The following is a 13,917-nucleotide window of genomic DNA, read 5'->3' on the forward strand; positions in this document are numbered from 1 at the left end:
TTTTTAGAAAATCCTACAAGATTTTTAATATTTCCTGTAGGAAAGTTATATTTCCTATGTGAATTATTGATTTCCTATGGGATATTATTTTTTAAGGTAAATATCTCACCTGTCAGGTGAAATACACTAAAAAACAAAAGTGGTTATATACTCTCTGGACACTTGTCTATCATTTGGTATATATGGATTTTTACGAAACTGTAGCTTAAGCGCGTCCAAAAATGAAAAAAAAATGGCACTGGCATAATTATCTGGCACAGTGTTATATGTTCTAATTGTACGTATCTTGATATCAATTATGTCTTTAAATGAATTATACCTATCTTCAAATGATTAAGAGGGCTGTATAATTCATTAGAATCTATCTTTAAATAAATTGAAGATTTATATTTTTAATTCCATTAATGTTAGGTGTTATTTATTTATACCTACCTTTATTTAAACCTATCATCAATTCATTTGACGAACGGTACAATTATTTGAAGATAAATACATTTATTTGAAGATGTGTACAAAATTTTCAATATATGTTAATTTGATGGTCCATATAGTTATGCATTATGAGCTTTTAACACACTTTTTTTTAAACTTTAATTTAATCCAGTGTCACCATTGCCAGGAACACAACACCATTTAACCTTATTTTGTATATGCATGAATTAGGGTTAAGCATTTTACCATAAAAGAGGTTGAGAACAGTCATATCACCGCAGGTCCAAGTCCGAGGATAAACCATTATTCTAAACTTGCTCTCTGTGAGTATTTCCCACACGCAGGTTAGATTTCTGTTTTAGAAAAAATGTTTGTTTCAATGATAATCTAGTGTTACGTTTTTTATGTAAAAACTATATCATTGTATTATAATTGTGTACTCACCCAGCGTATCCTTTCTGTACTGGAAATTGCTGCGGGAAAACTACCTTTGTACTTTGATACGAATCAAGATGTATTCTCTGACGTCTTTCACAATGTTGCACATAAGCGGGGGACACTGAATAGGATTTCAAGTACATATTCTTTTTACCATGATAAAAAATATAATAATGCCTCTTAGAACTATTGATTTTTGTACAGATTTTTTTAACCAGATCTAGATTTTACCTAATACAGCAAGGAGTAGTATTGTCAGCGTTGTATTCATTTTTGAAGTTGATTGACCTATAAAAATATGAAGTTAAGAACATATTGCAAATCAATAGGAAATCATGAATTGACTTGTAAGATTGACTAAATTATGTACGCGTTTCAAAACCTCAAATCTTCATCCCATGTATCCCTTGCATTTGTCTTATTTTCTTCATTATTTTATTTCATTTTGAGTGCTTTTGTTTAGTTCTTCCTCATCCTCATTTACAGCACTCATCAAAATAAACTTCTATCCTGGTTAAACCCTGGCCTAAATCTGTTGTGTACTTGTCTACTACTTATCACGTCCGTATGTACTTTATAATATAGTGTGTGTTATTCTATAATACATGTACTGGCAACATTTATGTCTAATTAAATCGGGAATTTTGGCAATATTTTTTATCAGAACGCCTAATTAAGACTAAGACAGAATTATTATTAATTAAGACAGAACGCCTAAATGAAAGTAAGTACATAAAACACAATAACTCTTTAAGATCAGTATACATGTACGGTGGCATAATTTTAGTTTGTAAATAGTAGTTAAAAGAGATAAAGTTTATCAAAGAATGAGGAATCATTCTTTGAGTATTATGAGGTGATACCTTCGGTCGGGGCGTGGTCAAATCCAATAAAGCCTGAAGGGCGTTATGATAGATTTGAACACGCTCCGACCGCAATTATCACCTTATAATTTTCAAAGAATGATTTCTTATTACTTATATTTATATCATTTCCGATTTGTACACTTTAAAACAACATACTTTAAAACAACATAATTTCAAAGCCACTATAACCCTTTAAAACAAAAACAAAATTAAACTCTATATAGCAAAGCAATACTTTCGGATGGAATGATATTAATAAAGATAAAAAATAAACCAGCGAGAGTTCCATCGTACACAACTTTTATTTTAATTAAACTTAATAAAAACAATTATCTCTATAAATCCCAATAATATATATCTGATATAAAATTAGCCAATTCCCTTTTGTGATTATACATTCAAAAATTAAAAATCTTTTTAAAAATCATTTTAACTGATATTTTAGGCCAGTTTTTTATGATTCAAATAATTGCTTCTGCAATATGAAACAAATCCACAGTTTTCAATGAGCTACTTACGTATTTAGTTCAAAACGTAAAACGACCAACGAATAATTTACATAAATGTAAGTTCTAACTTTTCCGATGTTTTGGACACGATTCGCAGATATTCATGTACATGTATCAGTAGATTTCTCTGTCACTAACGCAGGATATCAAATGTTAACTTATGGCAAAATTGTTACATGCGAAAGCTGAGGCAGACCTGATGGTTAATTTGCGGACCACATAACCTCCTTACATTAAATATATATATATTTCTAGCTACGTTAAAATGTCTTACCTCCTTCCTGTCGACAGAAAAAGATTATAGATGCGAGTTGTTTCCTGCTTCGATTCTTTCTTGGCAAAACAGAACTCTAAGATTAGCTTGTTTCGGTGTACAACTAGGGCGCCATGAAACCGTGAGATAATGGAGATGACACAGCCCTGTTACCACTTATATATTTTCAACGTTTTCCTCTTCATAAATTTCTGACAAACATTAGTATCAACTTACTGAGTGTGTGCACTTGTAGAATGAAAAAAGATTGTACTTATAAAACCTCAAAAATCAAGAAGGAGAAAAGTTTAACTTTTTTCCATACAAGGAAGAGATAAATACTTGCAAATTGCAAATTTGTTACACCTAGAAATATGAAATCCTCTAGATAGGAATAATTCATTAGGTGTTTTTATAAGATTCCAATACATATATCATTATATTAGAAATAAATCAGTCATGTTTACCTAACGTTCTCTAATTTTTCTGATTTAAGTTTAAAGAGGATGTATGACAAAAAATTATATGTTCGATGATAAATGTAATACTGTTTAAGTACAGGCTCAACTTTTTTGCACCACTTTACAGTTCAATAACAGTATTGGGTACATATTATTAATTTTTTTCAGTAACTGATAACAACTGTTGAGATTGTGATTTATAGACAAGAATAAACAAAACTCTATTTATGTGCTTACCAATATTGCTAAAATCTATATTTCATTGTGTTTTACACAAAAATGCCTCCTTAAATGGTGTCTTTATAGTAATTACCCTCATATGTTCTTTCCAAAACATCCCACATTCAAAAGGAGGCCCATAGATTACTTCGCTTACCTGTGGATTTCTCTTAATCCACTGCTAAAATGTTTTAAAATGAAACCCCAATGTGACCAATTAAACCCTTGCTCCAAATATCGGGGGTCTAATCCAATTAAATTTACGAAATTTAAGAATGATTCCGTCTAAAATAACAAGTTTTAAGGGACCTTGACCCCGTTGACGTTTACTTCTTATGACAGTGCGTCACAACATCAGAGTTTCCACCAATTGTGAAACTATTTTTAACGCCGTGCTTTGGTGTCTACTTGTATTTCTGTAGCGAAATGAATTATAACAGCTTCTATTAGCCTAAACACAGCAGAGAATTCTTTTCTTAAAAATAGCGAGAAATTATCTTTTCAGAGTACCATTTTTTCAAAACTTGAACATTTTAGTCAAAACATGTTCAAATTCCATATCTTAAAAAAAATGTTCAGGCGCCTATGCAAATTTTTCCAAAAGGTATGAAGGACCATTTATCCATTTTTTTTTCACTTGTAGCTTCACCGATTCAATGAAAACAAAATACACTATCGTTGATTTGGGACCAAAAAAAACTTTGAAAAAACACCAATCCAAATTTGAAGATGGGTGGATAAGGCGTGTAAAATGCCCATACGCGGTCGGACAGGCTACTGAAAAATTAAAGTATCAATAAATCTGATGGGTTTTTTTTTTAAATCATTTAAAACAATATATATTTAACGAATCATTGATTTTTAACCTAAAGGTATGTTCAATACTTGGAATTTGTTGACTCAAACAGGCGTATACGGATCAAAACCTGCAAATACTGTCATTTTTTAGAACTTCAAGGCATTTTCTTTTATAGAGTGGGTCTGTGCTCCATATTTTTCTCATAGTCTAATTAAGGTCTGGAAAACAAACCGATTTCAATCAACAAAAACGTGGAGAGATGACCCACTATACTCAAAAATTATCATTTTGTATCCCAACAATTGAACGTTTTGAAAAAATAATACATGTCCGGTAGTTCGTGGCCTTTGTCACACATAATATTTAAAAAGCCCACTTTGTTGTGTCTGAAATGGCTCAGTGGTTAGAGTACCTGGCATAAGCTAACCTTATATATCAAGGGGTTTTTATGTTACCGGCTCGATACCACCAAAATTTCCGACAATATTTTTTTTCTTGTTTTTTGTTAAATACAGTTGTATATTAAAAACTGACTATAGTTAGAAATTTTGCTTTTGCAAAGTTGTATTATAATGTATTTGAATATATTTAATTGGGGGAAAATAAATTCAAAAGTGTATTTCACTACTAAACCGAATGGGCATTTGCGCCATCTTATTCCCCCATCTTCTTTCATCAAGAAAGCTGCATTTAAGCATCACCTAAATTGTTCCATTGAAGTGCTTGTGATGAATATGTTTTAAATATTTTACGTATAATTAGCTGAAATAAAAAATTGATCAAAGGTACACAAAGTCAATATGTTTACAAAAGGATATAAGAACGATTGTTAAAGTACTATCAGTTTTTATTGATTTGAGGGTTTTGTTGAGGTTTTTTTTTAAATTTCCTTTAATACGGTATGTTTTAAATACACTTCTATCCGTCTGAAATACTTATCCTTTGAAATAGTGACGGGTCTAGCTTATCCTTTTTTTTTTATATTTCACATAAAACTGTGTGAGCATCCAGGGCAATCAGTTTTTGGAACGCAGTTCGCTTTTCGCGATTCAATAGTGAACTGCGTTCTAGAACGCAGTTCGCAATTCAAAATATAGGATATCCAGTACGTTTTTCCGGTCCCGCGATAAAACGATCGCAGATCTCCTACTCCCCGCAGAAATTAAACTTCTGGCCTTAGATAAAGGGGACAGGGGGACAGGCCGCTTACTTACATGGCGTGACGCATATATTGCCCCGTAGCCCGCACCCGATTCCTATTACACTACAAACTTGCATGCATGTAGCAAAATCCAACGGTGCATTTATATATTATTTTCGCTGACTTCAAATTATTACAACAATCACAAAAGATCTGATATCTAAAAATGACTACAACATTAGCCTTGAATATTTCAAACAGACTTACTTGAGTCAAACCACATTCGGATTTCAACAGAAGGATATGTATTTATCCTTTCGTTTTCCTAATATTTCTTCCGCCTTAAATCTAGGTCATCCATTCATGTGGTAAACAAATTAGTAACGTGTACAGCGATTACGAGTGGGTGTAATCGTGTTCTTATTATCAACGGATTCTGCGACGTTGATTCATAATGCTGAAATCAAATGATATTTTGTGATGTAAAGAAGGTTTTTAAACTGAGGAACACACGACGTCTTAGGAAATCGATTGTACATTTTCTCAATAATAACTATTTAAACAACTTTGGCTAACAAAAGTGGGTCACAAAATAATGCAATATTCGACAAAATGCACAATGTATGAAAAGGATACAATGAATGGCAATATATGTGAAGCTGTCTGTATTTTAATATTTAACGTATATGTATCACAATTGTACTTCACATTAGTTCTTAATGAAGAGCATTACATTTGTGATCATATATGGTAAGCAAGGAAAGATTTGTTACTAATCCCGAAAAAAGTGCCGTCAAAACTTTACCATTACTTTAAAACATTGAGAACTGAAGACCTTCCTAGCGTTTGCATACTTCAATGGAGTAGCAGCTCTTGCAAGAAGGGTACACGGTTTTCAGTCACATTTGTTGTAACTGTTTCGACAGTTTATTATGTTCCTTGTTTTTGGCAACGTTGTCGTTAATCTCCTGTACCTGACTGATAGATTTATGTAAGGTGGGTTTTTGGTTTGCTTCATCTTCCTTGTTTCAAATATGGAAATGTACCTTCGCCTTGCGAATTTCAATCAGTTCTAATTTCTGCAACTTGTGTCAAGTTCAAGTCAATCGGAGACCTCTTCGCTTTGTTTCACGACAGTTGGACGAGCAAGTATAAACTTCCCTTTCATATAATCCTAAGGCATGTACTCGGCGGGCAGTGCATGTAAATAAGAGACTAAATATGCTGTAACCAAGCAGAGATGGGAACGTCAGTAGCCAATTACTAACTACAACTTAAAAAGTAGAGAAATGGAGATGGGAATGCCAGCTACTGTTTTCACTACAACTTCAAATAAAACATACTAAGGACAACTTATAATATAAATATAAGGAATATAAAGTAAGCTAAATAAAAGTTATCTCTTAAATCTTGCAGCACGAACACATTATTTTTAATCACGCTTTTGAAAATGCTCGGAAACTTTTTTATTTACCAACGAAAGGTTAACTTCATCAACATTTTAGTATGTTATGAAATAAGAATTTTTCCTAAGTAATATCTTAATTTGTTTTTCTTTTTGTAAGGTTAAAAAAGCCTACAATAAAGATATATGTAAAGATAATGTCAAAATTAGCTTCAGATCTGTTTCTCTAGGATAAATAACGAACATACATGCCATAGAGGTACAATGCTTGCTTACAAAAAATTGCAAGTAACGGCGCACATAAACTTTCGTTAGTTTTTTTGTGATTACAGTGTAACCTTATTTCCTAATAAATTAAGTACAAACATTCGATTTCAAAAAGTTTTGACATTCTAATATACATGTTAATGTCATCACTTTTCTTGCAATAAAATCAAACCACAATAAATTTACGGGAATGGTAAAATTTAAGAAACAAGAAAAGTGATGACATTTAAGGAGCATGCTGGGTTAAACCGGAGTCATGCTACCAACAACTGTCAGCAATAACTTATTGTACCTGATAAATATAAATCTTAATATTAACTTAATGTTTCAATAAATTGATTTTGTTAAGAATTAAGAGTCTATTGTAAATCAAACCACAATAGCTTTTCAACATACCAACAGCATGGTCCAAACTTTGGAATTAAAAGTAAGTAGTTCTAGACCATTTCACTGGAGCAAGCCGGAGTACAAATTCATAACCAATGTGTCTATATTCTGGTTGTCCGAAATAAACAAAACCCCAAACGAAGCAGAACTCTTTTTTAATGACGATGGACCTAGCTGTTCAACGTCATCAATACACACTTAAATATAACTTATTAGATTTGTTACTGACTATTTACACAAATTTCTGTAAACAGTCTGTAACAAATCAAACAAGTGTTTTGTTTTGTCGAGGACTTAAAGTTTGACATGTAAACAAACACAAGATAAAATATAACAATTAAATTCATAGCTTAGTTCTCTAATTGTTTACCTTCCTCGTCAGTCGTCTGTGCAAACCTGACTGCAATTGTAGGATCGTAATATTATGTCACGGGCAAAGGGGGTTACTCTAAATATTTTAGGGCTTAAAAAATTAAAGGTAAGGTTGAACGTTTGTGTAAATAATGCTGCCGTATAAATGTTGACGCTTGTCGAGTAAAGTTAAAAAGGCAATCAAGTGACGCGATTCATTCAATGACGTCGAGACATTCTAGTTCGAAGTAAAAACAATATTGCATGTAGTTAAGGACCTTGGTATTATTTAACATGTTGAAATACGCTTTTCAACATTATTCATTAAGCATACACAAATTTTGTTTGGCAATATCAAAGTTCTGTAGTGAGTTTTTTTATCAGTTCACGATATTTGTAAGCATATTCATAGTTTATTTAAGAGTTTGCACCAGTGAACAAATCATTTACATTCCGATCAGTATCCATACTCGTATCGAAAAATATAGTATTTTATCTTTAAAAATGTATAGCAAATTCTAAAAGTTATTTCCTTTAATTAATCATTTTTGAAATGATGCACCGAGACTTTTTTTTAGAGTTTGCGCAGTAATTTTTATGAATAATTGAAGAAAAATAACGTCACATCGTACTTTGACATGTGCCACGTAAAAACAAATTCGATGACATGGTCATTTTTTAAAAATGATATTAATTCAAAACCATCGTAGAAGTTTTATATTTCAATTTGATTAAAAAATCTATTGCAGAATTTTTTCAAAAATTATTTTTTCTCCTACAATAACGCTTTTCCCCATTATGTTCAATTGAAAAAGAAAAGTAATACACCCAAATTTTGTAATGGTCCCTAAAAAATCTAATTCGGTTTTCATGTTATAAATTTATATTTCTTCAGAAACTCTAACTCATATAAAAATTTCATAAAAAACACTATTGTAGAAGTGAATTGGGTCCGCAATCCTTAAGTATTATGCAAAATGGGTAGGATTTGGGTGGAAATAAAAAGTATAATCATCAACTTTTACCAAGCTCACTGAAGCTGGTCATAATAGTAAAACGAAGTATCAACAATAACCTAAAAGTATTTCAGGAATGCCAACACAGCTCAGAAAATCACAACGGTAGATTTTGAGAAACATATTATACATGAAAGTTAGTATAGGTTTGTAAATCAAACTCTCTTTGATAGCGGCACATATTGACAGACAGGCTTTAATATGTGCAATTATCAAACTTAAGACCACTGAAAACTGCTATTTAAAATAAAGAAATTAATTTAATTTAAAATAAAATTCAATTTTATAACATTACGCTATAGACTCAATTTTTTTCAAATGATTGCAAAAGTTGGCTTCAATGATTTTCATAATATTTCAATTTAACATATATAAAACAATGGAACTTCCAAAGAACTGGATCGTCCCAAACCACAACATTTTCATCTGTTGTCCCTGACGTGTTGCTGGTAATCGTGCAACAATCATGCTATCAATACAATTACAGCAATAAACTTTATATTTTTATGATTAATATTAAATATATAAATCAATTCTATGTCTTAATGGATTGATATTATTGAAGAATTGCTAGTCTATCTCATATTAGGGATTACGTTTACAGAGAATGAAAAAAAAATCCACTGATGTTAATAAAAATCCATCTATTGTGTGTTATAGATCATTCATTGGAATGGTAATTTTCACTTTTAAAAAATAACGTCAATTACCTTCTTTTTGAGTTAATGGCCATTGAATATATTTTGAATTTAGGAATGGCAGCGACACTAATCAGATACAAAGCATTAAGTTTTCATAGACAATGTTTATAAATATTCCAGTACGGATTTCCTCTATAGTTTTCAAATCTCTTCCTATTTTTGATTTAAGAAACGCAATTCATAATTTTCTATTGATTGACGTATCGAAGACCGGAAAATTTCATCAATGCGCGTGTACGTAGCGCATTGTTGAAAAAGGTTTCCGGTCAATTTTTCGTCAATCAATAGAAAAATTATTAAATTCATTTCTTTTCATTTAATCAAACATTTTCAAATCATAAGATGTGAAGTGTCATTGACCAAAAATTAAAAAAATATATGACGCGGCGCGTGTGAATACAAAACAACAACAACAACAATATTCAAAATAGGTGTGCCCTCAGCTGAGCAGAGCTGAATTAAATGGTTTATAAACAAGTAAAGAGTTGAAATCTGATGGCTTGTGATTCTATTTACTGTGCAGCAAGACTCGTTGAAGCTGGATTTAATGTGATTTTAAATTAACAGGTTGGGACCAATCGCCCAAATGGGATATAATAGCCCAAATGGGATTTAAATTTAAAGTGCAAAAAATAAACATTTTTGATTTTGAAATTTTTTATATACATGTAAATCCGCATAAGAATAGATGAAATGTAACAACTTTTGGTGAACAACTTTTTCTGCAACTGTACTATTATTGAGATTGATCCCTCAGTATTTCCAAAACCTCTTGGGGATTAATCTTACAAACTAAAAACATATAGAGCCACTTCTTAACCAAACGTTGTTGCATTTGATTCACATTAATTCACATTAATGCGGATTTATATCAAAACTTTTAGAATAAAGTTTTAGACGGAGGCTGATTAACAGCCTCCGTATATTGTGATTGTCTTGCCGGTGACGTCAAATAATGAGGATTCCTTAAGCACCATCTAGCGGTGGAAGAAATAATGAATAATTATGAGATTCAATGAATAAACATGGGGTGCTTCTTTGTCTCTGTCGTATATCGTTCGCATATTATCAATTAATTTCCCGCGGAGACGTATCTCTCTTTACAGCCCCCCCCCCCCCCCCCCTCCCCGCAACTAATTTGAGAAGTCAGTGTAGAATTTGAGAGAATTTCTTTTGAGAAAAAAAGAAGTATACGATTTAAACTTCACAAAACAGAGAATATCAATCTTTAAATCAAACATATCAGTGTATAATACTTCATTGTTACAGTAAGTATGCTTCTTTTCTCTTTACTTGAAATCAAACATCACAAACAGTGTATAATACTTCATTGTTAAAGGGGCATGGTCACGATTTTGGTAAAATATTATTATTTCGATTTTAATATTTACAATGCTTCAGTAAGGCATTCTCAATAGGCAACCAAAATTTTGTTGTCATTCGTTGAGTTATAAGCTAGTAACAGAGCCTGCAATTCTTTGCAAAGCTTTTGTTTACATTTTGAACGTTGAAATAAAAATGTCCGTTTTAGATCTAAAATGAATGTGTTACACGCCAGAAAGTGTTTCTTTATGCTTAAAATGAATAGAAAGCTAGACAAATCAGCTTGAAAAAGATTTTTTTGGTGTATTGATCCTTTGTAAACAAAAACAGGGCACGAGTCACTTGACAAAGAATTGTGAGCCCAGTATCTTGCTTATTACTCAACGACTGACCCTCAAATTTTATTTGATTATTAGAAATGCATTCCTAGAGCATTGTTAATAATAAAAACAGAAAAATAGAATTTGACCAAAATCGTGGCCATGCCCCTTTAAGTATGCTTCCTTTCTCTTTACTTGAAATCAAACATCACAAACAATGTAGAATACATGTACTTCATTGTTAGACATACTTTTTTTCTTTTTGATAGAAATCAAAACATCACAAACAGTTTAGAATACATGAACTTCATTGTTAAACATACTTTTTTTTTCTTTGCTAGAAATCAAAACATCACAAACAGTGTAGAATACTTTATCGATAGGCATGCTTCCTTTCTCTTTACTTGAAATCAAAACATCACAAACAGTGTATAATACTTCATTGTTCAGTATGCTTCCTTTCTCTTTACTTGAAATCAAACATCACAAACAGAGTATAAAACAGTGCGACATTTAAGTCCGGACATGACAAGGTCCGGGCTTTTCGCTACCATTTCCGTTGGACATAGCTTACTTTTGTTTATATATCTTAGTGGGACATTTTACTTTGATCCTATCATGTCAGCATGAATGTACACATTGCTCTAGTTTTCTTATAATTGTCTCTCAAATATCAAAATCCCACGGGATTTTGGTGGGATTTTTCATCCCATCTCAAACCCCACCAAAATCCCATGGGAGAAAAAGTACTGTGGGATAAATCGTCCCATGTGGGAGAAAAAATCCCATAATTGTTAAAAGGTGGGATTAATTCTCCCATATAGGACCAAAAATCCCACAAAATAAAGAAAATGGGATATATCCCATGATTTTTCACATAGGATAAATGTTCCCATATATCACAGATATTTTTCTCATGATTTCTCATAATAAATTATTTTCTTTTGTTATTTCACCTTAATTTGCACATAACATTAAACTCTGTCTCATAGTAATTGATTGGATCAAGAACTGTACAAACATTTCATGTTTTCATCTGATATTAATCTTTTAAAGGCATGTGAGAATGTATTGTGTTGATTTTCCAAAATACTGTAGGTGCATGTTTGCTATAAAATGCAGATTCTAATCCTCAATTAATAGTTATTATTTGGTTCTTCATTTTTAATCCATCTAATTAGACTTTCTTGTTATCTATCTCTTAAGAACTTATAATTTCATTACATATTATATAGCTCTTTCTTGTAATTACCATAGGCACTTCCCACCTAAAATCAGTGTATAAAAAATCCATCCCGAAAAGAGATGAATATTTGGCACAATGATGTATAGATGGTGAGCGTTTAACAGGTGCGGTTCTTTACCTCAGCAGATAAGAATGACCTTTGTTGCTGTGCAGTACTAATGCAACGCTTAAAAAATACCTTATGCAGATTGTAAGCAACCAAATGTTTACCCAATGATGACGTTTTTTCATACTTTATAGTTAGGCATACTTCTGTTCTCTTTACTTGAAATGAAAACTATTAGAACGAAACTGTTTTCCCTTATCTTGGAAGGAACACGTGGTGCATCTCGCGCGTTGATTAACCCCGAATTTTGATTAACAGGTCTGGTGTAGCACGTGGACTTGGACTAAAACCGCAAGCTGGATTTTATCACAATGTACTATATTCTTTTGTGGATACTAATTTTATGAATATATAATATTAGTATATTTCAAATGAATGTACGTAAAATTACGCCTAAAACGCTCTCTCTCTCTCTCTCTCTCTCTCTCTCTCTCTCTCTCTCTCATAACGATCATAATAAGAGAATATCTGGATCGACGACACTCATTAATCAAGAAACCCCTTTAGCAAGATAGAAAAAGGGGGGATTGTAGTTAGACAAAGTAGTTTGCAATTTAGAGGTTATCTTTTGTCTTGAACAGGTGTAGAAAACCTAGGATATGCCGTTTTCTACCTTGGGTTTGCAAATCACTATACACAGGAAATAATATCGACTTAAACTTAAAGAGACAGTACGGCGCATCTTATCAAAAAACCGACTTGAAAAAATTTTCCGATCGGGTTCGGTATTTTTGTACTACTCATGAATGTATAAACTTTCAGAAAATTACAAAGTTCTCCATTAAATAAATCTAATTATTTCATTAAAATTAATAATTACGTATAACCAATCACATAAATACATCGCATGTGTTACGGGGTCAGCCTTCTATACTATTACGCATGCGTATTTACTGTAAACAAAACACATGCAGAGCTCGCAAAGATTCTCCTGTACATGTTTGTTGATAAAAATATGTCTTTTCTACTTCTCCAAGGTAATAGTTGTTCAAAGTTTTTAAAATAACCACAATTATTATTTTGTAAGCATGTATTTTGCATGCTTATCATAGGAGTTGACTACAAGCTAAATTTATTTTTGTAAGTGAGGCCCCTTGAGGGGTTATTTGACTCATTTATGTCTGTTCATTTTAAAATGAACCGAAATTGGAAAATCATTAATAGATTATCGACAAAGTGATCATGTGTTCCGTTTAGAGAGTCCTTTTTACCTCGTATATACCACGATGATCGGAGTCGGGCGAATATCTTGTAGTTTTCAGCACGTGTCAATTACTGTCAATCAAAATCCACGTGGTACAAATAAACGATAAGATTTTTTCCGGTTTGTACGACTCTTAAATTTCCGGAAGCTCATAATTACATTAATTTGGTACGTGAAAGGGATTTTTATCTATTTCAACTGTTACAATCAACATTATTTCTTATTTCCTAACGAAACAATGGGTAAATCTGAAGTTATTCACACATGTGTTTTCAGCTGTACTGTCTCTTTAATATACACAAGAAAAGAAATGTATACCTAAATAGTTTGCATTGTATTTTTCGAGTTTGAGTTGTATGCATTTAATAACATGTACTGTTTCCCATGTTGTTTTGTGATGCAAAATAATTTCTTCCTTCCTTTTTTGTAAAGAATAAACACCTTTAAGTAGTAATATAACAAGCTTATAAGGT

General features: G+C 31.8%; 1 protein-coding gene across 5 annotated transcripts in view; it reads right to left on the minus strand.

The window, feature by feature from the left end:
- Nucleotides 1-7,631, minus strand: part of LOC105336855 (latrophilin-like protein 1) — a 31,300-nt gene extending 23,669 nt beyond the window's left edge. Inside the window, exons 1-6 of one of the 5 annotated variants that reach the window (XM_034475061.2) lie at nucleotides 7,548-7,631; nucleotides 5,386-5,575; nucleotides 2,520-2,710; nucleotides 1,102-1,158; nucleotides 877-991; nucleotides 679-785 (exon numbers count right to left, since the gene is read on the minus strand). In XM_034475061.2, the coding sequence (XP_034330952.1) occupies nucleotides 679-785; nucleotides 877-991; nucleotides 1,102-1,141 (262 nt within the window). In that variant the 5' untranslated portion in view covers nucleotides 1,142-1,158; nucleotides 2,520-2,710; nucleotides 5,386-5,575; nucleotides 7,548-7,631. Of the gene's footprint in view, nucleotides 1-678; nucleotides 786-876; nucleotides 992-1,101; nucleotides 1,159-2,254; nucleotides 2,441-2,519; nucleotides 2,725-5,385; nucleotides 5,576-7,186; nucleotides 7,316-7,547 lie in introns of those variants that run through there. The other 4 variants (XM_020070867.3, XM_066084857.1, XM_034475065.2 and 1 more) reach the window with 4 other exon arrangements.
- Nucleotides 7,632-13,917: the final 6,286 nt, after the last annotated feature.

This window comes from Magallana gigas, chromosome 5, assembly GCF_963853765.1.
Source record: "Magallana gigas chromosome 5, xbMagGiga1.1, whole genome shotgun sequence".
NCBI lineage: Eukaryota > Metazoa > Mollusca > Bivalvia > Ostreida > Ostreidae > Magallana > Magallana gigas.